General features: G+C 47.4%; 1 protein-coding gene across 1 annotated transcript in view; it reads left to right on the top strand.

Moving 5' to 3' along the window:
• The window catches only part of DDX31 (DEAD-box helicase 31), a 72,917-nt gene that overhangs the window by 11,811 nt on the left and 34,259 nt on the right, over window positions 1-26,847 (top strand). Inside the window, exons 7-16 of the mRNA XM_052648540.1 lie at window positions 2,986-3,030; window positions 4,333-4,374; window positions 5,173-5,237; window positions 6,755-6,874; window positions 7,002-7,108; window positions 8,481-8,716; window positions 9,461-9,637; window positions 12,212-12,271; window positions 23,604-23,654; window positions 25,143-25,282. Coding sequence (XP_052504500.1) covers window positions 2,986-3,030; window positions 4,333-4,374; window positions 5,173-5,237; window positions 6,755-6,874; window positions 7,002-7,108; window positions 8,481-8,716; window positions 9,461-9,637; window positions 12,212-12,271; window positions 23,604-23,654; window positions 25,143-25,282 — 1,043 coding nt within the window. The remainder of the gene's footprint in view (window positions 1-2,985; window positions 3,031-4,332; window positions 4,375-5,172; window positions 5,238-6,754; window positions 6,875-7,001; window positions 7,109-8,480; window positions 8,717-9,460; window positions 9,638-12,211; window positions 12,272-23,603; window positions 23,655-25,142; window positions 25,283-26,847) is intronic.

Here is a 26,847-nt window from a genome sequence, read left to right as displayed (position 1 = left end):
GGCTCTCTTTTTTTTTTTTTTCAACATCCCATCCATCCTTCCTCACTCCCTTCTGCCTTGCGAGGAACTGATTGTTCTTTCTTCTTCTCTGTGTAGTAACACCTTTTGAAATGTCAGAATCTCTAACGCTGCGGTGTTGATACCGTTGTACTAACATGTTTACTGTTCCCCGCCCGGGCTTCAGTGCCGTCTTGCAAAGATGTTGAGTACAGACACTCCTAGTTTGAATTCCAAATCTTTTCTCCTTGTGGGTAAATATTTCCTATGCAAAACATGAAAACCATCCTTGTAATTTAATTTGCCACTAAATCTGTGCTTAGCTTCTACACTAATGTGTTTTTTTTTCCCCAAGATTTTTTTTTTTGATGTGGACCATTTTTTTAAAGCCTTTATTGAATTTGTTGCAATATTGCTTCTGTTTTCTCTTTTGATTCTTCGGCTGCGAGGCATGTGGGGTCTTAGTTCCCTGACCAGGGATCGAACCCACACCCCCTGCACTGGAAGGTGAAGTCCTAGCCACTGGACCACCAGGGAAGTTCCCTAACAGAGTTTTGGTTCCTCCCGTGTCCCAGCACTTTGGAGACGCAGGGCACCACTGGAATCTTTTCAGATTACTTTGTTTTCTTCTATCATTGTTACTGTTATTTATGGATATAATGTATAGAAAGTGAAAGTGAAGTCGCTCAGTCATGTCCGACTCTTTGCGACCCCGTGGACTATAGCCAGCCAGGCTCCTCTGTCCATGGGATTCTCCAGGCAAGAATACTGGAGTGGGTTGCCATTTCCTTCTCCAGGGGATCTTCCCGACCCAGGGATTGAACCTGGGTCTCCTGCATTGCAGGCAGACGCTTTATCCTCTGAGCCACCAGGGAAGCCCATGGTAAAAACATCTCTTGAAGAGTACCAGAGAACATATAGTGCTCAGTGAGTCGTTCTACTGCCCCTTGGCCCAAATGGCACAGCTCTTAGGATAGTGTGGTCCTTAGCAGCAGCTTCTTGTTTATCCTGCCAGGGATATTCTTTGAGTGTAAAGTAAATCTGAGTATGCATAGTTCCCCCCACTTTGGCTGAAGTTTTTGTTTGTTTGATACAGAAATGGTTGCTTGCTATGCATGATTTTGCCTTGCTTTTTTTCACTTAATATGTTTTGGGGATGGTTTCTTATCATTACTGTGTTGACCTGCCTTTTTTTTTTTATGGCCTTCTAGTATTCCACTATATGTTTGTACCGTAAATTATCGACTCAGTCCCTCATTGATGGAATTCATGTTGTATTCAACATTTTGCTACAAAGCAATTAAACAACTTCTTTACACACACTTATGAATCTTTTTGAGAAATTCTTATAAATGGAATTTGTATTTTTATTTGGTAGATAATGCCAAAATTGATCTTAAAAGGAGTTATACCAATTTTCATTCCCACCAACAGTGTACAAGAGTTTCTGTGTCCCTATGCCTTTATCAACACTGTCAGCTGTTTTATTTTTGCTCATTGACGGGAAAAATATTGTGTCATAGTTTTAATTTGAATTTCTCTTGGGAGTAAAGTTGAGCATCTTTTCACATGTTTAAAAGTGATATTTTGAGTTACTATTTCCATAAATTAACTGTTACGCCCTTCTCCATTTTTCTGTTTGAGTTGATGGGTTTTTTATTTTTATTTCTAGTTGAATTACAAACCTTTATAAACTAATAAATGGTCCTTTCTCTTATGTATGGCATATTTTTCCCCATGTTATTTGATTCAATTTTGTTTAGGTATTACTTCTTCATTGTGAAATTTTAAATTTTTTGTGTAATAAAATTCTTCATGTTTGATAGTTTCTGAGTTTTATGTCATCTGTAAAAAGGCCAACTTAACTCCAACTTTATTTTTCTAGCTTAGTTTTAAAAGGGCATTTAAATTGTTCATCTTTTCATTGTTGATATAAATTGCCCCTTACTGTATTTCCTGACTTTTTATATGTATTTGATTTAATTCTGGACTGTATTTGTTATTATAATCTCTTATGTGCTAGCATCAATTTTTTAAAAACTACTACAGATTTAAGTTGTTTTAACACTTGATGTTCAGAAATATCTTGATTATTCCTGCACATTTGTTTTTCCATGTGAACTTTGAAATCAGCTTATCTGGTTATGTATATTATTTTTTATATGCATGTATATGTATATTTGTGACATTTTATATATGCATAAATATGCATGTTCATGACATTTTTATTAGAATTGTATTACATTTATGGATTGATTTAGGGAGATTAGCTTATTAATAATATTGAGTCTTCTTATCCAAGAATCATTTATTTAAATTTTATGTTCCTCAGAGGTATTTAACATTATTTTATTGTATTTTTGTGAAGTGTAGTTTTTATGTTTTTTTTTTTTTTGCTATTCCCAAACATGGTTCCATCTAACTTTCTGCATTGGAAGGTTATTAATTTTTAAATATTAATTTTACATTCAGCTAGTTGACGGAATTGTCTTTCTGTAATAGATTTTCAAGTGATTTCTTAAGCTTTTTTTTCTTTAGGGTAAAATATCATCTGCTAATAATGACAACTTTACCTCCTACTTTCCAGATTCGTGCATATTTCTTTGTCTGATTGCATGGGTCAGGACTTCTAGATCATTGTTCCATGATGATGGGCTTCCCTGGCGGCTCAGACTGTATAGAGTCCCAGGGAGACCTGGGTTCGACCCCTGGGTTGGGAAGATCCCCTGGAGGAGAAAATGGCAACCCACTCCAGTACTCTTGCCTGGAGAATCCCATGGACAGAGGAGCCTGGCGGGCTCCAGTCCACGGGGTCGCAGAGAGTCAGACACACTGAGCGACTGAGCCCAGGCACAGTGGACCGTCTTATCACTTTCTTTAATTAAGAAGACTGCTCCTGATGTTTACAAGTGGCTACCCTTAATATCTCCAGATTCCTATGACCTGTGTTCATTCAACTCATGGCATTTCTTTCCTTCTGTTCAACAGCGTGGTGATGGCCCCTACGCTCTGATACTAGTGCCAACAAGAGAGGTAAGCAGGCCCACTTTCGGGGTGTGTGCTGATAAGCAAGTTCTTTCAGCAGTATCATTGAATAAGGTTCAAGTGTTTTGTCTGTTTTTCTCCCTATTGCACCAATCACCGCACTCTTTTCCTATGCCAGGGAACCATCCTCTGGTTCCTGACAAGACGAAAAATTTGAGTAGTCTTAGAAACCAGAAGTTTTTGGTTTTGGAGAAGTGTTTTTCTATTATCTAAAAACTAATGACATTATAGATTTCTTTTAAAAGGAATTAAAATAATTGCATTTTTGTACATTTTTTTTCTTTTACAACTTAATTAAAAATTAAAAGCAGTTGACCCTAAAAATGAACCTTTTTTTTTTTTTTAATTTTTACTTGTTTCTGAAAGTTAAGCTTTTTGATATTTTTCTTCTTTCTTGGTGGAAATCTCTTCTATCCAGTTTATTTTATTTGCTTGTGGAGGCAATTGCAGATCAGGATGTGTGTTTCCTGTATCAAATGCCAATCACTTCCTTGCAGAGAACAGATCTCGGAGATGGAGGTTTCAGCCCAGCCTTTTGTATATCCTGCAGTGCCCTGTCTCAGCTCCATCCAGTGAAGGAGCAGGCATGGAGCTATTTAAATTTTTACAGCAGCAACCTCGCCGCTTCCCTGGGATGCTTCATGAATACTAAACACATGGAAACTGTGTATCTTCCTTGGATAAAGGGATTACGTAGAGGCTTTGTTGATGGTTGTTAATGGCTGTAACCTACATTTATTTTCTCTTTCTCTGATTTCCACTGGGCTTGTTGGTTTCTGTGTTATTTCTGCCCCCCTTAATAAACTTGGGAAATGATCATCTCTGTCTTTAGCTGCTGCTCTGCCCCAACATTAGGAAATAGTCATGTCACCTCTACAGCAGCGACCCCAAGGCTAGCCTGTTGCGTCACCATACCCCTTCACACATACTACGTTCTCTCTTTCCAGAGGGAGCCAGATTCAGGTCGCCTCTGCTTCATTTTCTTCCATCTTTATGCACCATAGACGGTACCTGTCTGCCCGGTACTCTGGGAATTTGAGCCAGCAGAGGGAGCCCAGGACACTGTGTTTGCGTCTGTCCAAGAAATAGACTCTCCAGACTGACAGGTTTCAGCATCGGCCTGAGAACAAGATGTATTTCCCAAGGAGATCCTGTGCATAGGACTTTTTAAATCCTGGCTTGAGGTCCTAGGTTGCATCCTTATCACTTCACACTGTCTAAATTTTTAAAAATAAATGAAAAGGAAGGGCGGGATCTTGCTCATCATTTCTCACTTTTTCATGTTTACAGCTGGCTCTGCAAAGCTTTGATACTGTCCAGAAACTGCTTAAGGTAAGGCAAGCCACGAGTTCAGCTTTGTCTTTTTTTCCCAACTTTTTGAGGAAAGAGATCCCACAGTCTTTTTTTTATTTTCAAAGAGCTAGGAATCACTCCAGTGTCCCTCCATTCCCTGGTTGTCTCTGCTCTCCCCAGGTACAGTTTGTAGGTTTTTGTTGATCTAAACCTATGAATCACTGATTTCTGGCTTAGCGAGTTTACTAATGTTTCCTGGTACTTCCATTCCTATAATCTATTCATCGTCGTCACTAGCAAGCTACGTACAGAGCTTCACAGGTACAACCGTAAGGTGATCCAGTGAAAGCAACTTAACAGGCTGCAAGCAGGGTTTGTTTCAGAATGCAGAGAGAGAGAGCTTCCAAGTCAAAGCCTGCCAGCCCACCAAATTATAATGAGAATTGATCTCTCCTTTTCTTTCATCATGGGTGGCAATGAGGAAGCATTGTATTTGGGTTTGATCTTAACCAAAAAGGAAAAAATAAAAAATGGCAGTAGACTCACTGAAACGCTTTTTCAGTTCAGGCTCTATGGGGAAAGGCAGAGAAGCTCCTTGAATCATTTAAAAAGCTCATATTCCTCTCTCGCAGCGTCAGAAGCTAGTTGAATAGTTGTAATTTAAGTTAGTGCTGATAACCACGGGCCTGGCAATGCCTCGGAACTGTGTCTGCACAGTATTGCCTCCTGCCCTGAAAAGCTCTCCCTCCCAACTTCCGGAAGGAGCAGGAATTTGCAGTTAGGCTCTGTTCTGTAAACAGGGCTTCACATTGATTATGGTCTGATGTCTTTCTGTAGCCGTTTACCTGGATTGTGCCTGGAGTGTTAATGGGAGGAGAGAAGAGAAAATCAGAAAAGGCCAGGTAGGGAGAGTTTTGTTTGTTGTTAATTCCTCTTTCAATCTGCTCTGTCTTCCTCTTCTGTAAGACTTTGGCCCTTCTCAGTCTGGGGAGAGCCTTGTCCCAGACGGTGGTTCCTAGTCCCAGGATGTACAGACAGCTCAAGTCCCCGTGAGGGATCGTTCTAAACAGTGCTATTTGTTTTAAATATTGATGAGCCTACCAGTGGCTCCCTTTTGATGTGATCAGTGACAGCTCCTTACTTTCTTAACTCGCACCCTCAACCCCTCCCATCCCCCAATATCCATGGTCCCCCTTGCTAAGGATACATCACCTTAGACTCCCTTTTGTGACATTGGGAGTTTGGGAATTTGTTGTTTGATTTTACAAAAACAAAATTATAAACCTACATGATGCTTTACATCTTGCTTTTTATACCCAAATACATTTATTTGTAATTCTGTGTTAGAATTGGTCATGGGTGTCAGTAGAAAATTGTTGCAAAAAGTACATCCCAAATTGTCTGCATTCTCTTCAAGACATTTTTATTTTATTGTAGCCTCATGCTTAGTAGTTATGTCCAGCCCTGTGTGTAATGTGTAACCAAGGAGCAGATACTAAACGTGAAATCTTCAAATATTGGCTAGGATGAGATTCCACTCCACCGTAAATAACAGCAACGGTGCCACAAATGATATGGAAGTTATTTTTCTTTTTCTTTCACATTTAAGAAGCTGGCTGGCATGGTGCGTGCACCAGCGTGAGCATTCCGGGCTCATTCTGTGTTTTTTGTGTCATTAAGTGAGGCTTTTGTTTTCAGTCTTTCCTCATAGTGTTAGGTAGTTGTTGGAGCTCCAGCCATTATATCTAGCTTCCTGCCATACCTCCTTCTTCTAAAGGTACTGATAGGATTTGCATCTTTCCTTTTTCCACATATCTTATTGCTAGAACATAGCCATGCGTCCACTTAGTGACAAGGGCAGCTGGAAAATGTACTCAGCTGAAAACTGTACACTTTTATTACCGCGGGCTGATGGGATAAAGGACGTCTGGGGAGTAAGAAGTTAAATTTGTTCTGCCTAGTCTATGGGGCAAGTTGGGGTACATTGCCTGGAAGTTACAACAAGGATTCAACGTAAGAAACCTTCCAGCCATTAGAGCACATTGACATGGGATGACTCGTTCATGTAAAGGGATTCCCTGGCACAAGCGAGGTGACAATCTGGAATGTTCTAGAAAGCATCTGTGGATCAGATAAAGGGCATTGGGTTATATAGTAAAGATTCGTTTGAGACTTACGGTTTTACGATTTTAATAGAATTTCAGCACTTACAGTTATTTTCTGCAAGAAAGGGAAACTGCAGGGAAAAGCTAAAACCTAAATGTATCTTTGTATCTCCCTGTTGTCGTGTTTGCCATGACTCAGACTGGGGCACCGTGGCTCTGGCCAGGAAACTGTCTTCCTTAACCCTCTCGCTGTGTCTGCCATTGATGCGGCTCTGTCAGATTTACTTTCTGTTGTGATGTATACTTTTAAACAGGCTCCGAAAAGGAATAAATATCCTTATCTCCACTCCTGGGCGCCTGGTGGATCATATAAAATCCACCAAGAACATCCATTTCCGTCAGATCCGTTGGCTGATTCTGGATGAAGCAGACAGGTGAGCCCTTCCGGGAAGCATGAGAGGTGAAGGGAAAGGGCTGTTGCTGGGTCTTCACTGAAACTTCTGGAGCCCTGTAGCATTCCATGTATTCATGGAGATTAAAACTCCTTCCTTGAAACCACAGAATCTTGGATTTGGGTTTTGAAAAGGACCTCACAGTGATCCTCAACGCTGTGAATGCTGAGTGCCAGGAACGACAGAACGTCTTGCTGTCGGCAACGCTCACGGAAGGTGAGTTGAAAAGAGACTCTTTGTTCTCAGTGAAGAGGAGGAGCTAGACATGAGCTGCCCCTCGGCTGTCTGCCTGGCTTGGTTCTCAGCCTCAAGGTAGGGGCCGGGGAGGCAAGGAGGAAGATGTCCTGAGAGGACTGCTCTCCAAACCGCATGTCCTGCGTGCCCGGCCTCCTCCCCCCGCATCCTGACTCTCCGGTCCCTGGCGTCTGGGCAGAAGGAGAAAGGGCAGGTCCCAGGTCCAGCACCCTCGCGGGAGGGAGAGGCTGCTGGCACTCACGTCAGTGTGGAGGTAGGAGGAGGCTAGTGGTCTCTAAAGGTTGTGATGGCGGGTGCTGCCCCCTCAGGGCAGGGCTCCTGTCCTGAAGGAGGTGACCTCTCTGCCAGCACATTTCTAAGTATCATCATCCTGCCTTTCTCCTAAAGACACTATGGTGGTGTTTAGTTGCTCAGTCGTGTCTGACTCTTGCGACCGTCAGGCTCCTCTGTCCTTGGGATTTTCCAGGCAAGAATACTGGAGTGGGTTGCCATTTCCTTCTCCAGGAGATCTTCCCAACCCAGGGACTGAACCCACATCTCCTGCATTGGCAGGCGGTTTCTTTACCACTGAGCCACCAGGGAAGCCCAGCTGGGACTTTTAAGGCTCTTTTTAAATTAAACCTGAAAAGTACATTCCGTGAACTCGTTTCTGTCTTTCCATCCTCGTGAGATGGGGCTTCTTAGCTCTCTGTCGTAGATGGGAGCACTGAGGCTCCACCAGGATCCCCTGCATGCAGAGTACTGCAGGGCGCTTCAGCTCCCGTGTTCCTGTTTGACCTGGTTTACCAGCCAGTGCACGTGTATCAGACGCCATCCACCTGCCCTACCAGCAGTTCTCAGAGTGTGTTCCAACTAGCAGTGACCTAAGAGAGAATCCGTGAAAAAGGGATTCTGTTCTCAAAGAGTGGGGGAAATGCCACACATTCCTACCCCCTCTAGGAGGTTCATGGGCACAGTCACACAAGTAAAGGTCCTGACAAGGCCTGTAAACACGGGAAGCCCTATGAAAGAATCCCAGGAAACCTTTTTATCAGGATTTCCATAATTTGCTTGACCACCGAAGCCTTTCTGGGGAGTGATGGGCAGACATCTGTTGCAGTGGTCTTCCACAGGTCAGAGTTTAGAAACATTGGTGGTGTATATGGGTTTTTAGACCCTGGGAAGAAATTGGTGCATCCCTGGGAGACTGACAGTGGGGCAGATCAGTGTTAGCATTTGGAGGTACCCATCAGGGATTTCTTAGTAAGCCTGGATGTGTGGTGTCGGGGGTGTGCGGATGTGGCGGTTGTACAGCACACGCCTGTCAGCTGTTCCTTCTCGCTTTCTCTCAAAGGTGTAGCTCGGCTAGCTGACATCAGTTTACACGACCCTGTCAGCATCTCCGTCCTGGATGAGAGCCACGACGTGTCGAGCCCAGAGAGCGAGGCCTTTCTCGAAGCTTCTCCTCCACAGGCGACTGACGAGCTGGACAGCTTCGCCATCCCAGCCGGTCTCGAGCAGCATGTGGTGGTGGTCCCCAGCAAGCTGAGACTCGTCTGCCTGGCGGCCTTCATCCTGCAGAAGTGCAAGGTAGGTCTGAGGGCTGGGCCTGACCTGATCCTGAAAGGACCACAGTGTTGTTTACGTCAGGTATGGAGGTCAGTGCACTGAGATGCACGTGAAGTTTCCCAGTTCCACTGTGGTGGCGAGTGCAGGCCATAGCAGAGATCTTCTCAGTCAGTGGTTCTAGAATTGCAGTAAGGACTCAAGGTTCACTGTGTGCAACTTGAGATCTGCCTCATAGACCAGTCCTAGACTGACACCAGAGACGTCACGTGGTTGAAGCATGCCGGATGTGAGCCAGATTACATGGGTCTGTGTGCGTGTTTTTAGAGACTCATCCTATTTGTGTGTTTACTGGATTCACGTGATAACTTTCTCTGGTACATGGAAAAATAGTACGTGGAAGGGCTTGAGGGTGCAGCTTCTAGACTGCCTGCGATCTCACGGTCCCCATGAGGAGGGCTGTGCGTGGCAAGCCCTGAGTGAGTGAGGGAGGCCGAGCTCACATCAGCTTAGCTCTGAAGCGTATTTGTTTTCTCAGATGCAGGAGGCCTGTTTGAGGTGGCAGCTAAGTCATTTTCCTGCCCTGCATTCTTTGTATGAATAGTGTGGCGGACCAGTGTTGTTTTAAAAAATAATTCAAAGCCATCTGTCACCTCTTGTTTCCAGTTCGGGGCCAGCCTGCCCACGTGTTTTACAGAGAGATTCATTTTAGTGTCACCTGATCTTAAAAATACGTGGTGGTGTTTTCCGCCCTTTGTGTCCGTGCAGTTTGAGAGAGACCAGAAGGTGATCGTCTTCTTCTCGAGTTGCGAGCTGGTGGAGTTCCACTACACCCTCTTCCTCCAGACCCTGCTGAGCGACTCAGGGGCCCTGGCCCCAGAGCGTTTGCCAGCCACCTCCACGCCGTTAAAATTCCTGCGGCTGCACAGCGCCCTGGAGCAAGAGGTGAGCCCTGGCCTCCCCGGACCGGGACCCTGCTGGACCAGGGAAGAGCGTGGCTAAAGTGGGCGACCCCCTGGAGGCCACAGCGGGTGACACAGCCGTTCCCCCGGGGGAGGTGGTGAGGAGCCCCTCGTTCCTGTTCACTTGTGCTCCAGGAGCGGGTCTCTTCCACCTGAGAGAGCGCGCGGGCCGGCTTGGCCGGACTCTGCCCCCGCCAGCTGTTAAGGCAACAGAGCACCACTAAGTAGCTGGCACCAGGGAAGGCTTTTGCCTTTTTAGTACCCAGTGTGTAATTAGGGCTTGATGTCTTCAAATTAAGAGCATTAATGGAGCTAAATTGTGGCTCCCATATGGTACTGCTGAGCGTGACTGCTGTCACTGTCAACAAGATGCAGAGCTTTCCCTCGGAGCACTCGGGCCGAGAGAGGACGTGGGCGCCAGGGGCTGCGGGGGCTCCGCGCGGCGAGTGGTTCTGAGCAGGAAGGAGGGTGAAACACTCTCTTCATCTTGGGTACTTAGGTACTGAGCTGCGTTCACTCTCGTTCCGCGGCTGGTCACCGAGCCAGCCGTTCGGGGAGTCGAGCCGGATGTAGGACAAGGTGAGCTCGCCGGAGGTGTGGCAGGAGCGACAGGCAGGCCTTGAAGAGGGAGCCAGCTTGTCCTAGAGGAGAGGCTACCAGGCGGCGGAGGAAACGGAGAGCCCGAAAGCAGAGGATGGTTTGGCTAGAGCCACCTTAGGAAAGTCAGAGCGTTTTTGGAGCCAGAGAAGGCCGTCAAGTCTAGCCCCTCTTTATGTCATTGCTTTTTTGTTTCAATAATTAAGGAAATGGAGGCTCAGAAAAATGAAGTTACTCAAGGTCACTCAAGGACACAGCTTCTTAACACAAGACTGTGCCAAATGTCCTGAATAGTCCAGCCTTAATGAGTTTTGTAAACTCTTGAGTTTTACCTCCAGGTTCCCCATTTCAGTTGAGTTTGTTGATTTCATAATGTAATGCCATTTATGGTTTGTTTTTTAACTCAAGTTTACTAGTCCTCTAGGTCTCTTTTCTCCAGAGTCATCCCTCAGAGGAGGTGTGAGGATAAAGAAGAAGCCGAATGTGAGCTCAGGAGCATCTAGGGACTTGCCGTTAGGGTGTTTCAGACAGTGCATCTCATAGGGTAGCAGGGCGTTTACAGCTGTGTGCGCTGGGGCAGGCTGCCACTCTCTGGCTGTGTGACCTCAGGGAAGCATCTGGCCTCTCTGTGCTCGGTGTCCAGGCCTCAAAAGTGCAGAGAACAGTTGCACAGACTTCCGGAGTTGTGGCGGTTCACTGAGTTAGTGCAGACCGAGTGCTCAGTACATGTCAGGGGCCATCCTTGTTGTTATTTCTCTTTCAGAAAAAGTAATTTTCTCGTCATTTAGTAATTTCTAGTATTTTATTCGTGTTGTCCTGTTTGTTAGGTGTTTAGCCGTCACACCCTCCCTGTGAGATGGGCAGGAGGTTGAAGGGAGGGTCTCTATTTCGTTTTTTAAACACGAGTGAAGTGTCTTGTCCCGAGGACTAAGCTAAAACCAGGCCCATCACATCTTCCTGGCTAGTTGCCCTGCCCACTGTTCCACGTGATCTCAGTGTGGTCTCCCTGAGTGGCCAACTCAGTGCTTTACGAGCATCACAGAGGGGCTGCTGTTGAAGGAGTTGTCTCCTGATGGCCATGCTGAATTCTCAGGGGTCTGGTCATTGTATTCCTTACTCCATGTCTGCATACAGCATGTCCTGCCTTTAAGGTGTTTCATGGGTTCTTAGGAACTTTTTTGGTTTTGACTCCACGGAGAAGCCATGAACTCCCAGGGTTCAGAAACCAGTTCAGCCCTTTACTAACAGTGGATGCACATTAAGAGGCAAGTTCCTTAACCTCTTATGCCTCAGTTTCTCCCCCTGGCCTGGGGGCTGGTGACAGTACCTGTGCAGATCGGGCACTTTCAGGCACGTAGAGCGCAGGCCAGCTCTGGTACCTGGGAGCCCTCAGTAGGAGCCCTCAGAGGGAGCCTCATGATGTTGCCAGCTGTGTGGTTTGCTTTGAGAGGTGGGATGATTTCATTTCCTTCCTTTGACTTGAAATATTTTTCTCCAGTTAAGACATATGGTTCTTAACAATTTTACAATCATTTTAAAAAAATTTAAAAAAAAATTGCTCTATAGGAAAGGTTGGTTGCTGTTCATCCTCCAGACCACCTGTAGAAAAGGTGTTAGAATAAATTCTGAGTTGGGACCCCCAAGGGCAGGCACTTGCCTTCGGCACCGATATTCTTGGTGTTGGCCGTCTCTGGAGGGTGTGCCCCTCTCCCTGCATTATCTTAATGAAACGTGCTGCTCTCCATTATTTGCCTCTGTCTGGAAGAAGCCTAGTGCTGTAGGAACAGGGTCTTGTTGGATGATATGAAGAATCCACTTCTTCCTCTTCCTCGGCAAAACCTTTCTGTGCCTAGAAGTGGTTACAGTAGTAGGAAGTCGGGAGACTTGTGAGAATCTAAGCCCACCACCTAGCTGGCATTGAGCTGAGTTATAAAGACCCTATTTTTTCTTGTTTTTGTAGGAAAGAACAGCAGTGTTTCAAGATTTCACGCATTCCAAAACAGGCATTCTTTTTTGCACGGTATGTATCGCTCTGTGCTCCATGGGAAGGTTGGAAATTGATGGTGGTGGTGGTGGTTGCAATCTTTTGTCTCTGGATGGTTTGCCTTGCAGTCAGCGGCCCTACAGGGAGCAGGGTTCCTGGGGGCCACTGGCCGTGCTGGTCTCCTTGCCCTCCTGGTTTGTCACCCCGCTGCCACGGGTGGCGGGCTGCCACTGCCCAGAAGACTTGGCGATTTGCTCACTAATGGTGGCAGCTGTTGGTCTGAAAATGTGTGAATCTTGGTGATTTCTATCCACCAAGAACTTGTAAATTACAGCTATCGGGAGTAATTAGAGCTGAGAAAGCCTTTTCACAACAAAATCACTCTGCTTGCCTCTGCTCACCTTTTCTTAAAGGAAACTAGACACGCTTGGACAGATTCTGTGCACTCTTGTTTAAACCTACCATTTGCCCTACAGTTTTCAGAGCCATTTTACTCGGCCTCGGTCTTGACGATTGTGGTTAGTTGGCCTCTCCAGCACCACTCTGACCTTTTTCCTGCACATCTCTTGTGCTCTTTCAAGCTTGGAAACACACTTTCAATGTCCCCGCTTCTCCAGGGACTCACTTCACCAAAGGTGCTGCTCGCTCCCAAGATTAAAATGCCTTCCCCATGTGTTCCATCTCAGAAGATATAACTTAATCCCCAGCGGTTGTTTAAGAAATCCGTATCTATACAGTAATGAAATCTCACCGTGGATTTAGTAACCCCATGAACAAGTGCGAGGTAGAAACAAAGACAGTTGGCTGTTTGAAGGCCTCTTTAGGGCTCACTTAATACAATTACTTTTGAAGGAACCCTTGTTTTCTATTTAGTTTTGAAGGTAATAGAGATGGTTTTCTTTCTAAATTGAGAGTTTATAAGTGAGTACAACTTTGTTACTTGTGTGTATGTACATACGATCATCTACAAGACAGGCCTGCCTGGTCACCTGCTGATGATTCTCAAGTGCACACGCGTGTGTGTGTGTGTGCGCGCGCGCATGTGTGTGTGCCCAGCAGTGGTTCCGCTGGCCCTGGTGATTCAGATCTTAGAGCAGCGACTGCTGGAACACTTGCCTCCAAAGGAGGTCTGAGTCTGGCCAAGTAGCCCTTGTCTTTATGACCCCCATCAAGTCAGATGCTTGTGTTTATCCTAAAGCATCTTTACATGTCCAGAGTAAAGAGAAGAGAGGTCCAGACAGTCTACTTGACACAGAAATTTGCTAAGAATCCTGTGTCCGTTGACACTTCTGGAGCCTGACCCCTTCCTGTCCCTTCTGTCCCCACTTTCCCCTTATGCCGCATCCTTCAGCCAAACAGGCCCCTCTCTCGGCTCCTTCTGGCCTAAGGGCTCTAGTACATGAATTCCCTCCTCCTGGGACACTCCACCCTGACTTAGACTCACCCGTTCTTAGGTCGCAGCTTCATTGTCATTTTTTCTGGAAACAGAAGCCCCCGTGCTTCCCCATGAGACACTGCCAGGGCAGCCTGCGTTTCTCAGTGATGCTCCTCCCAGCTGGCCTCGGTGTCTTCCCACCGAACCCCAAGCTTGTGAAGACGGGGGCTGTGTGCTGTTTGCAGTCCTGTCCCAGCGCCTGGCACAGAGCAGTGTGCAGTAGGCACCGGTATTTGTGGGTTAAATGGGTGGATACTTGGGGATCAGTGTTGAGAACCACTGATACATATCTTTGTCTAAAGACTGAGGCTGACATTAGTATACTTGTTCACTAGGGAATACTACTCAGCGATAACAGAATGGAATCATGCATTTGCAGCAACGTGGGTGGGCCTAGAGATGACCATTCTAAGTGAAATAGGCAGACTGGACTGTGAAGACAGATATCAAATGGTGTCACTTATATGTGGGATCTAAAATACTGTACAAATGAACTCATTTATAAAACAGAGACGGACTCACAGAAATAGAAAACAAACTTACGGTTATCAAAAGGGAATGAGGGAGGGATAAAATAGTTTGGGATTAGCAGATACAAACTGTATATGTAAAATAGATGAACAACAGGTTCTTAACTATATAGCATAGGGAACTATATTCAGTTTCCTGTAATAAACCACAATGGAAAATAATACAAAAAAGAATATGTGTGCGTATATACAGACACACACACACATAAACTGAATTACTTTGCTCTACACCAGAAGCTAATACAACATTGTAAGTCAACCGTACCTCAATAAAAAAATAATAAAATAAAAATTCAGTTTTACCCATGGGATTCTCATAAACATTCCTATAAAGGATTGTTTGTGACATCTTTTTTTTTAAGTGCTCATTGGGAATCAGTTTACCTTTTCATGTCCATGGTGTTTTCTGAAGAGTGAGCGTTGGAGATCACCTGTGTTGAAACAGAAGGCAGCAGGAGCCCATGTGTTGGAGTTTGGGTTAGGACTGGAACAAAGTGCTTTCTTTGACCCTTATGATGCTGGAAATGTCCCTGGTGGGAAATTGTCAAGTCTCCCAAGGTAAGCAAATGTGACTGTGTATTTCACAGATGTGGGTGAGCTCCAAGTCTCAAAGAAACCTCCAGGTATTTGAAGTTCAGTTTTTGGTTTTTGTCTTTTTCTAGTAGCTCTATGGAAGCAAAGATCATTTTCTGAAATGCAGCTCTTGGTGGGGTCAAGAGTACTTGATGGCTTTCCTGGTTCAGCCTGGCTGCTGCCTGCAAGCAGGTGATGTCAGCTAGATGATGAGTACTCCTGACTTGGCAACATGCGGCGCCCCCCCACCTCTGCCCACTACCAGGCCCCGGTGCCATGTGAAAAGCACCCTCTTGCCATCATCTGATTTCTCTAAGCCCCTGAGTGTTCATTTGCTGGTCTAGGTCGCGTCTAGTATGCTGAGCCTCTGCCAGTCTCTTCTTTATTCTGCTTGAAGAAATGACTGGAAGAGAGCCGGGTAGGGGCTCGTTTCCCTCCATTTCTAAGCCAGGATGCCAGCCCAGGTCCCTGATGATACGAAGTTCTTCATTTCTGCTTGGTCTTCCTCCTCCTTCTGCCGCATGTGGTCGCTGTGGCCCGAAACTTGGGGCGTCTGAGACTCGTGGGCTGTGATCGGTGGTGCCTGGGTTGGGGAGGCGTTGTCACTGCGTCTCTGGCAGCAGTCTGTTGCTCACCAGGCTCTGACTGCTCTCCGGGAGCCTCCTGGGTGCTAATGAGCAGTGGGGCCACAGGACGAGGCAGATGGAGACTCAACGTCTTCGCATGAAGGGAACCCACGTTGTTAACTGTTGCGTGGAGACTTTCTGCCTTTGTAGCGTCTCTTTTGCCATTTTGATTTTTCCCAAGATTCTTTTAACAAGGCCAGAAGGCTGAATGTCTTGTGTGGGAAATTGGGAATTGTGGTGTAAGCGCACAAAAGTTCACATCTCTGCTATTTCCTTTTCTTCTAGAAAGTACCTTCCTGCTCCCCATTCCCCTCCATTGTATTTTTTCTGTGGTGAAGGAAGTTAAGGGTGTGTGTGTCTGTGTGTTTAATTATAAACATCTTAAAAGCAAGGACTATCTTAATTTCATGAAGTCTTTTGGGACCTGATATATGACTATATAACATGAGTTCTCGGTGCACATGTGACCACAGTGGCGTGGAGTCTGGGCAGAGGTGAAAGGATACTTGGGCAGGAGAGACCAATCTGGGAAAGAAGAGTTCTTACATACTTGGAATGTAATTCTGTGTAATTTTCCAGCTTTTTCTAGAAAACTGGATCTAAAGAAACCAAGGTAAGGAGGGAGCAAAGTACTAGCAGGAAGGAGTCATTTGAAAGTTCAGAGCCCACTTTCCTCAATGAAATTAAGAAATCAGAAGAACCAGACAGAGGAGATGGGCTTATCTTCACACTAATTCCTTTGGCTCATAGTGAAGCACTCACGCAAAGCCAGAGGTTTTGAACATCACTGTTAAATCGAGCGGTTGGGAAAGAGAAACCCCAGTAAGTGGCTTCAGTGTGGCGTCTCCAGTTCCTTCTGGCCTTAGGGCTGGCGGGCGGCCCTCCTTGGTTGTCCCTGGTGGTGCCCAGTGCTGTGGCCCCCCGGCAAGGACGGGCCCTTCCGGCTCCGCCCGCGTCTGCTGGCTGAGCCTCTTGGAATGTGTGTGGTTGCCTGCACAGGCCTTATGTTTCAGAAGAGACCTAAAGCGCCCGTGCTGCTCTCCTTCACCTGCTCGCGTTCTCTTTTTTTGCTTGAATCACACCATTAGGTCTCTGCACTTCTTAATTTCCTTTCCTCCTGGGGAATTTCCACAGTGCCAGGTGGCCAGGAGACAAAGGATGCTTCTACACGTCCCAAGAATGTCCTTTCACTGCCCCTAAGAAATGGAGACTTTCTGGGTTTTCTCTGGCCTATGCCTTTTAGGTGAAATTTATCTTTTGCGCTCGTATTTCATCCCTGTTCATGGCGAGATCATTTGGAGACGGTCGGCTGTTGACTCAGTTACGCTAACTCATGTTGCCAGGTTTCTGGCGGCTCCAGCCAAGCTCTCGCGCCTCTGACAGCTTCTGCGCGCTCTCCTTCCCCCTCTGATTACGCAGCCCAATCTGTCACCCGGACGACGGGGGCCCGGACCCCGCTGATGGCTTTCCACACACGGCAGTAATGACTTCTGGCAGGCCAGGAAGGCGGCAGAGGCGAATTTGCTGCGTCCCTTGCTCAGAGAGCCACAGGCCCCCTCTCCCTGTTAGTAAAAGCACTTTGTGAGGTTCTTGGGTAAATAAATGAGTCATTTTAATCCAACTGACAGGCTGGCACCTGAGCAAGCTGCCTTCCATCTGTACCCCTCGGTCTCGTGGAGGCAGCCAATTGTCAGCCCACGGCCTTCAAGGCCTCGCCCGCAAGTGTCTTTCAGAACTGACTTTAGTGAGTTCTTTCATCTGAATTAGGTTAAAGGAATACAGGCGGGTTGGATCTTAAGTTCTGAGGGCAGGCACGGAACTGAGTCTCGGCCGCGTCTTGTGCAGGTCAGAGTCCTCTGGTCTGGTCCTGCCACAGCGTCCGGGAGGATGGAGCCGTCTCCCCCTCCTCTGCAGTCCTCTGCCCACGTAGGGTGACGGGCTGTGAGCGGGGAAGAGAACCCAGAAGCTTTGACAGCCCCACCTCATTGCCTGCATGCCTGTTTCTACTTCATCACCAGCCAGAACACTCAGATCAGTGATTCTCAAGACACTTTTCACGTCCACTGTCTCATTGGATCGTCATAGCAACCTGGGGAGATAAATCAATTGCAGCCATTTTATAGGTGGGTAAACTGAGGCTCGGAGAGCAGAGTTGACTTGCCCAGATTGGATGGCTGCCTCAGTTGTCCTGGAGTCCAGTTCTTCCTGTTCCTCCCTCCCACCCTCAGTGTAGCCCCAGCCGAGACTGCCAAGAATTGCTGAAGGAAACAGCAGGGTTGAGTCCAAGCAGTGGCTGGTGGCTGTGAGGTGATCCCTCCCCAACACCAGGAGTCGTGGGAAGCGGGAGACTCTCAGCCTGGTGTCCTGGGCTGGCTCGCCCAGCCTGAGTGGGAAAACCATGAGTGGTCTGATGGCGGTGGCTGCCGAGCCCCCCGACTCACTGATTGAGTGTGTTTGTGCTTGGAGTGATTTTCCTGAACATCACGTGCTGTGTGAGAGTTCCGTCTGTGTTCCTTAGTTGGATTTACTAAACCAATGAGTACTAAATTTTTTACAAAGCCTGTCTTTAAATCTCAGACAGCCGTTGTCGCCATGCCTCTCCCACTGCAGAGCGCCTAAATGAAATAAATCATTTCTTCACGAGAGCATTGCAGATTTAAGAGCCTGACAGTTTCTCTAAAGACAGTGACTGGTTTGTGTCAAGAACACTCTGAGTTGTGTTGTCAGAGGCATCGGCCCCGGAACATCCGCCTTCAGCTTTCAGGGCACCTGGGAGCTGTCAGGAAACACTTCCTGGGTGGTTGACACACTTCTACTACATGAAATGTCTACGTAACACCCACAAATGCAGCGTCTTGCCACCGTTCAGAGGGGACCTGCAATCCAGGTGGGATTTAATCAGCGAGAAGGCAGCCCTCCCTGACCTGCCCACCAGTAGTCGTTCTGGCGTGCTCAGGTGACAGGGATAGTGTCTTCCTCGGGTCCTGCTCTGACCCTGGAAGATCCGGGAGTGGTGTTTTAATGTGGTTCTTGCAGAACTTTGCATTGAGTTGTTTTTTTTTTTTAAGAAACTTTATAGGGATGTCCTTGGTGATCCAGTGGTGAAGACTACCCATCCAGTGCAGGAGGTGCAGGTTCAGTCCCTGTCGGGGAACTAAAATCCCACATGCCATATGGTGTGGCCAAAAAACAGTAAAAGCTGCTTTATATGCAAATAAATCCTTAATGATACTGAAAAGTGAGGGGAGAGGCAGAAAAGCTGTCCTTTACAGAAGGGTGCCAGTTATGAAATGGAAGTGGTCATAGGCTTAGAAAGCCCTCGTCTGGTAGCCATCAGGGTATCAACTGATAGAGGCAAGCAGCCTCGAAAGATGCGAATCCCACTGGGCAGAAGGTTCTGGGAATCAGTCTCAGAGTTTCCCTCACTCATCACAAGGAGAAAGGGCCCTCCTTGAGGGAGGGCGAGGGCGGCCACCACCTGCTCTGGCGACTGAGCCCAGCTTCCCCACACAGGAGAGACTGTGTGTCCTGAGGTCATGTGCTGGGCAGCACACCCCACCCTGGTGGTGTCCTTCTGCCAGGACGCTCTACCTGAATCTTGCCACAAGGAGTCAGAAAAACTCCAGATTCTGGGATGTGCCTCCAGACAGCTGGACTCCTCAAAAACTGTTATATAAAAAAAAAGTAAATGTTAAGGGCAGGGATACGCCATTCTAGGTTAAGGAAGGCTGTTGTTTAGTCGCTAAGTCGTGCTCGACTCTTTGTGACCCCATGGACTGCAGCACACCAGGCTTCGCTGTCCTCCACTATCCCCTGGAACTTGCTCACGTTCATGTCCATTGAGCTGGTGATGCTATCTGACTGTCTCATCCTCTGCTCCCCTCTTCTTACGGATCAGCCTTGTCGTGGCGAAGGGGCTTACATAACTCAGTGAAGCTCTGAACCGTGCCATGCAGGGCGCCCCAAGACGGACAGGTCGTAGTGGAGAGTTCTTAAACAGTGTGGTCCACTGGAGGAGGACATGGGAAACCACCCCAGTATTCTTGCTGCGAGAACCCCATGAACAGTACAATTAGGAAGGCTAGATGGCTGTAATAAAAATAGAACACAGTGATCTAGGCTTTAGTCCAGGGTTAGGGAAGGAAAACTGTTAAGGTTGGTGCAAAAGTAATTGCGGTTTTGCATTGTTGACCTTCGTTGTTTGATATTGGGATGCATTCTTAAGTAAATGTGGTAATGTTATACATCATTTTAATGTGCATTTCTCACTTTATGTTTTTTTTGCTAATGATACTACTTGCTGTGTATTTTATATTTATTTTAGACTAGGGCGATGTTGTTAGACAAAAAGCAAATTCAAGCAGTTTTCTTAATTCAAGTTCAATTTGGCCGAGAAACTGCTAACTAATGTACAGTGTGGTGGTGGTTCAGGATTCTGCAAAGGAAACGAGAGCCTTGAAGATGAGCATAGTGGCTGGCCATCAGAAGTTGAAAACGACCAATTGAGAAGATCTTCGAAGCTGATCCTCTTACAACTACACAAGAAATTGTGGGACAACTCACTGTCGACCATTCTACGGTCATTAGGCATTTGAAGCAAATTAGAAAGATGAAAATGCTTGATAAGTGGGTCCCTCATGAGCTAACCCCAAATCAAAAAAATTAATCATTCCGAAGTGTCATCTTCTCTTACTGTATGCAACAGCAGTGAACCATTTCTCAATTGGATTCTGACATATGACGAAAAGTGGATTTTACATGACAACCAGTGACAACCAGCTCAGTGGTTGGACAGAGAGAAAGCTCCAAAGCACTTCCCAAAGCCAAACTTGCACTGAAAATAGGTCCTGGTCACTGTTTGGTGGTCTGTTACTGGTCTGATCGACAACTTTCTGAATCCCAGTGAAACCATTCCATCTGAGAAGTATGCTCAGCAAATCGATAAGATGTCCAGAAAACTGCCGTACCTGCAGTCAGCATGGGTCAACAAGAAGGGGCCAGTTCTCTGCAATAATGTCCGCCCACACACCGCACAGCCAACACTGCAAAAGTTGAACAAATGGGGCTACGAAGTTTCGCCTCGCCCGCCATGTTCACCTGACCTCTTGGCAACCGCCTACCACTTCTTCAAGCATTTCAAAAAGTTTTTGCAGGGAAAACACTTCCACAACCAACAGAAGGCAGAAAATGCTTTCCATGAGTTTGTTGAATCACGAAGCACGAATTTTTACACTACAGGAATAAACTTATTTCTCATTGGCAAAAATGTGTTGATTGCAGTGGTTCCTATTTTGATTAATAAAGATATGTTTGAGCCTAGTTATAATGACTTAAAATCACAATACTTTTTCACTGACCTATTATAAAAGTCATCTTAGGTACAGTTGGTGAAACTTGAAATGGAGTGATTATTAGAAAATAGTTATTTTAAGTTTTGTAGGTGTGCCCAGAGTGTTGTGACTGGTAGGAGAATGTCATTTTACTGAGGCGATCTGTGCTGAAGTATGAGGGGCAAGATGTCATCATATTTGCAACTTCCTTTCGGGAGGTTCTGAAAAATGTGACTGTATAGAGAGGAAAGAAACAGATGTGACAGTTTAGCAGTTGGAGAATCGGGAGGAAGGGTTGACAAGTGTTCATGGTACTATTCTTTCGGTTTTTTGTAGGTTTAAATCTTTCTAAGATAAAAATGGGGGGGTTAATATACATTCATTGTCAAAAGAAAAATGAAGCAAAGGACACAGGAAACTGCAGAAAGTGAAAGTGAAAGTCGCTCAGTCATGTCCAACTCTTTGCAACCCATGGTCTATATAGTCCATGGGATTCTCCAGGCCAAAATACTGGAGTGGGTAACTGTTCCCTTCTCCAGGGGATCTTCTCAACTCAGGGATCAAACCTAGGTCTCCTGCATTGCAGGTGGATTCTTTACCAGCTGAGCCACCAGGGAAGCCCAAGTATACTGGAGTGGGTAGCCTATAATGCCCCCAAGCCTCTGGACCTGGGGATAACCACAGCTGACAGTTTGGTGAACCTCCTTCCAGGTGTTGGTTCTTGGAATGTCAGTCCGTCTATCCATTTATCCATCTGCCTAAGGTCTTCTATGTATTTCTTTGGGTGCGTCAGCCCCGTCTTAGTTGCAGCGCATAGAATCTTTGCAGGACACAGACTCTCTGTTTGTGGCCTGCATGCTAGTTGCCCCATGGGACATGGGATCTTAGTTCCTGGACCACGGATTGAACCTGTGTCCCCTGCGTTGTAAGGCAGATTCTTAACCACCGGACCACCAGGGAAGTCTTCCCCCTAAAGTTTTCTATTTTTATCACCCTCCTTTTTTTGCCCTGGACTTTTTAGCTGAAGAAAGACTTATTCTTTAGAATAAATACCCTGCATCCCAGATTTGGCTAGTTGTGTCCTTAAGGTGCTGTTTGCCTTGTTCTTCCCTCTCTGCAGTAGGTGTGGACATTTGTTTAGATTCCAGTCTTAGGATTTTGTTTGTGTTTTGGCAAGAATATGTCATGGGTGACACTCTGTCCTTCCTGTTGCGTGACAGCAGGTTGTCTTCCTTTTTAATTGCATTGAAACATGGTCTCAGGGTTAGAATTATAAGGGCCTTAAAGGCGTACAGGACCCATCCCAGTCCCCTCCCCCCTGTTCTCTTCTTTTCCCTTTAGCTCACTATTTTTATAAGCTTTGGGGTTTTTCCCTCCAGTATTTCCTTTTGAAATATGAGCCCAGTATATTTGTATTTTCTCCACTCCTTATGCAAAAGCATACTATTTGCACTCAAAATATGGCCTCAATGATCTCCATGTCAGTGCAGAGGCGCCTCCCTCTTTTTGAAGCTGTGTTCTGTAGCTCTATTCTGTGTGGTGGTTATTGCCATGTTTTATTCAGCCTGTCTCCTGCTGGACACTGGGGTGTTCACCAGACCTGCAGTCATAAGCAGTGCGAAATGAAGAGCCTTGTGCATTAGTCATTTACATTTTCACCAGTGTACCTTTGGGATGGATTTCTAGAGGGGAGATCGCTTTGGGTCAGAGAGCAACTGCGTGTGTAATTTTTCTGGCTATCCCCAGATTCCTTGCCATAGTATTTTGCATTCCCACCGCGTACAAGGGACACAGCGTCGTCTTTGATGGCGGAACCGTGCAGTGTAATTTGGTCTTAGAAAAGAGCAGACCTGGGTGGGCGGGCTACCCTCTGCTTATTAGCTGTGTGTCCCTGGACAAGTTCCTTAACCTCTCTGAATCTTGGTTCCCCTCTGTTTTGAGGCGTTATTTTGACGATGAGTCAAGATAACGCAGGTACAGTGTTCTCATGTACCGCAAGTGCTCAGAGCCTGCTGCCTGGGGCTGCTCTTGGTATGTCTCGCCCTTGGAGGTGGATGCTGGCTGTGTGTTTACTGCCAAAGACGGAAAGATTCCCGTTTTCCAGTCTCCCTGCCAGAGTAGCCATACATACCAGCAAGCAGAGTCTTTGCTCTTGAGACGGTGGCCAGCGCAAAGGAAAAGAGCAGTCTCCATTGCTTTTGTACTTTGTGTCCGTCTGGTTAAATCTCTGGCCGGTGTTCTGATTGTAACCACCTATCAGAAGAGGGAGCGTCGTTCGGTCCTTCTCACTCTCCAAGGCCCATGAGCAGCGTCCTTGGTCAGTGACTCTGGGGCTCACCCCCATGAGGACGTATCTCGGGGTGACCTTCCAGAATTATGCCTCAAAGCACGTTATCGTTCAGCATTGCTAATAAGACCAGGCATATACCAGGCAGATTCTTAACCACCAGACCACCAGGGAAGTCTTCCCCCTAAAGTTTTCCATTGCTAATAAGACCAGGCAATACCCATGACTGTGTTCACCATAAAGGGGTGTTTCAGATAAAATGTAAAGCATGCCAGCAGTTCTCTGAATTCTTAACACGACACAACAGCCCATGACTCATTCCAGTTCTCCGGTCTGCATGCAGGTGGTGTTTTGCAGTGAAGTGGGTTGCGGCCGCCTCACCACAGGTTCAGTAGAACTCATCCCTAAATCAGAATTTTACCCACAGGTGGACAACAGTGCGTTCCTGAAGTTGTATGCACGCCTGTGCACATTCCCAGGGATGAGCCCTCAGTGTTTGAACTAGATTATCAAATGGGCCCAGGACCCCAAAAAGGTTGAGAAACTCCATCCTAAGCCATGTTCTTTTGTTCTTTTCTGTTTTGAAGGATATTGCGGCTCGGGGCTTGGATCTCCCTCAAGTCACATGGATTGTCCAGGTAACATCTCTCGTTTTTATGGTGCAGGCTTGAGGCCGGAATGTATGATCACGAGCAGATGCATTGGCTCGAAGTAGAGTAATTATTAAGATCCTCTTGGGTGTTGCCCTGGTCCCTAGGCAGCCACCAGCCTGATCCGCACCATTCTCCTGCCATCTCTCCTTACCCCAGCCCCCCTGCCCACCACAGCTCAGCCTCCAGGCTGCACAGCTGCGGGAAGGAGGGGCGGGCTCCCCAGCCCCCAGACAAATGCGTGTCACACCCCAAGTTTCAGCACTCTGAAAATAACGGGAACCACTGGGCCCCTGGGAAGACAGTGGCTCAGCTGTCCTGAGAGCTGCCGGTGCACACTGACCTGCGGGGGCAATTAAGGCCTGACAGCATCTTAGCGCATACCTCCGGCCTTCGCCGCCTTGCCAGAGGGTACGGGTGTTAGCCCTGGAGCCTGGTGGTTTCAGTTGTGTTTTTTCTTTTCGTTAGTCTGCAGAGTGGTATTTTTAAGCCCTTCTGTGAGAGGGCTAGGGGACACATGCCCTGTTTACGTGAGTCATAGTTTATTCACATTTTAGTGGAATTGCAGGATTGGCACTGGCTAGAGATCTGCTCTGCTCACCGCACATGACGACTTTGCTACCAGAGGCATTGTGTCTTCTCTCCTGCCGGCCACAGGGCAGATGTGAAATAGGATGATTTTAATGTGTGGGAAACGAGCCACGTAGAATTGATCATTGAGTGCTTCCTTGTAATTGTGGGTGTTGATTAGCTTAATATGCCTGGCCTGCCACTGTGGTCATCTTGGCCCGTGGTCTTTGAGTCAGGTAGCAGCAGAGGACAAAAGGGCAGAATGAGTGCAGGGTCAGTTAGCGCTAATGATGACCAGTTACTGCCAGGGAGCACGCCTGTTCTGCTGAGTTCGAGCATTTGCCTGTCTCCCGGGCCAGGAACACTGTCCGCAGGAGCAGCATGTGTCCCTTAGGAAGGGAACCTGCCTCTGAATCCGCCTGCAGCCCCGCTTCACAGGGACTGGGGGCCCTGCGGCGAGGCGCTGGGACCTGATCCCTCTCTACCCTGTGCGCCATCTTCCATGCCCGCAGCCCCGCTGCTCTGTCTCTCGAGGAAGTAGGCCAAGGTCGTGTGGCCATCCTGCCTGCATTCTCACCTTGCCCAGTCACCTCGGTGAAAAGATGCAAATAGGAAAGCGAGGAGACCTGTGGAGAAGTGAAATTAAAAAGGAGATATTGGGACGGGAAGATGTCTCGTTTATCTGAAACTTGGCCACTGTTCCCGTTGGCATGTCGGAGCCTTGTTATTTCCAATGAAGCCGGGAGTTTCAGGGTTGAGTGACTTCTCCTTGTGATGGTGGTGGGGTAACCATAGCACCAGGATTTAATTCTTGGGATACCTGGAGGCAGGTGAGGGGTATTGCACTTCCAATTAATGGCAATCCCTTGATCTGTGAATGCCTTCCTTTTCGTGCCCCTCTTTTAGTACAATGCTCCGTCTTCACCTGCCGAGTACATCCACCGGGTCGGAAGGACGGCCCGGATTGGCTGCCATGGGAGCAGCCTGCTCGTCTTGGCTCCTTCGGAGGCAGAATATGTCAACTCGTTGGCTTCTCACAAAATCAAGTGAGTCAGAAACCTGAACGGGGTTTCCGCTGATCTCTCCTAATTAACTCTCTGTCGCTTCTTACAGTGGCTGGGCCTTGTAAGCCTACGAAGAGCCATTAACCCTTGTGATCCCTCATTGAGTCCCAGAATGGCCAGTGGCAAAGACTAAAACCCTTCGTGCCGCCAGCACATGACAGCTGTGAGTCAGGGAGTGAGCGGTTGCAGTCCGTCTCTCTCTCGGGGAGAGGCCTGCACTCCCTCGCTCTTGCCAGCTCCACTGCGGTCTCTTACTGTCATCGAGTTTTGTCTCTTGCAGTTCATTAACATTTTGGACCTTTAGAGGTGATTTATCTGTGAGAAAAATGATGCTTTGGATTCATCACTTTCCCTCCTCCTGGAAAGTACGCCGAGGGAGGAAACCGTTCCTAGCGGGTGAATTATTGTGTACCCCACGTTTGTGGGCAAGGGCGCCCAGTCAGATGGCAGTGTCTCACATCCCCCAGTGTGAAGCCCCAGTCCCCACTCCCTCCGCCTGGGCTGGGGACCCCACAGGGCTCGGCAGCTTGGAACCTGGGCCGGGGGCTTCCATCCAACCCCAATCTCCCAGAGCAAGGACAAGGACGGAGGGCAGCAGCTCAAGCTGGCCAGGCAGTTCTGATGAAAGCAGGAAGTGTTGACCTGGGCCCCAGAGATGAGGTGGTTTTGTCACGTTTTCTGTAAAATCTCCAACACCTGGAGTAATAGGCCCTCAAAATGGGCTTCGAAAGGCATGTGTGAAAAACTCACACTCATCTACATAGGTTCACGCGTTTCCTCTGCTCAAAGCACAGTGATGCCAAGAGCATGTTCGGAACGCAGGCTGGCAGCCCAGTGCACGCTGGGCGCGAGAGTGGCCGGCTGCCATGACATCACGCGGTGACGTGGTGCACAGCGTAGCTAACCGGAGGGTCACGTTTCTGGGTGGCTTCCTCGCCCAGCCTGTGTTTTACGTAACAAGGCTTTTCCCCTTGAAGTGCAGAGCTGGGAACGCCATCGCCTTGCCATCTGCACTGACATGCCCCGGCCGCCCGCTCGGACGGGAGAACTGTGCGTGGCTGTCCCCACGGGGAGCACCCCACTCCCCGCCCTGCGCCTCCGCCAACTGCAGCACTGCCAGCGCTGTTGCGGTTGCTGCTGTGGTGGTTCATGGGGTGCAGCTTCCTCAGAAACCACGCTTCCCACCCTTCAGGGTTGGGGAGGGCGGGGCCTGCTCGGATGGGTCCGGGGGGTCATGTCAGGAGGGTCCGAGTGAAAGCTGGAGCTTTCCTCTCCGTTCTCTCATCTCATCTCTTCCTCTGTCAGGCCGAAGAGTGTTTTTGTTTGTTTCAGTAAGGCGTGCGTCTTTTCTCTTGTGAGAAAAGACTACTACTTTGGCTACCCCTGGCTACTTTGTGGGTGAGCTCTGGTCACCCTGAGTGTGACCAGGTCTGCTGCTGCGGTACTGCCGAGCGTTGTTACACATGCTGGTTTCCGTTCAAGACAGGGCTGTCTGCGGGGGAAGTGTATGCAGACTGTTTCTTTGATTTCATACAATAAAATTAAAT

This window comes from Budorcas taxicolor, chromosome 11 (genome assembly GCF_023091745.1).
Source record: "Budorcas taxicolor isolate Tak-1 chromosome 11, Takin1.1, whole genome shotgun sequence".
NCBI classification, from domain to species: domain Eukaryota; kingdom Metazoa; phylum Chordata; class Mammalia; order Artiodactyla; family Bovidae; genus Budorcas; species Budorcas taxicolor.
Note: the sequence above shows the minus strand (reverse complement) of the source record. Positions and strands in the feature narration are given on the sequence as shown.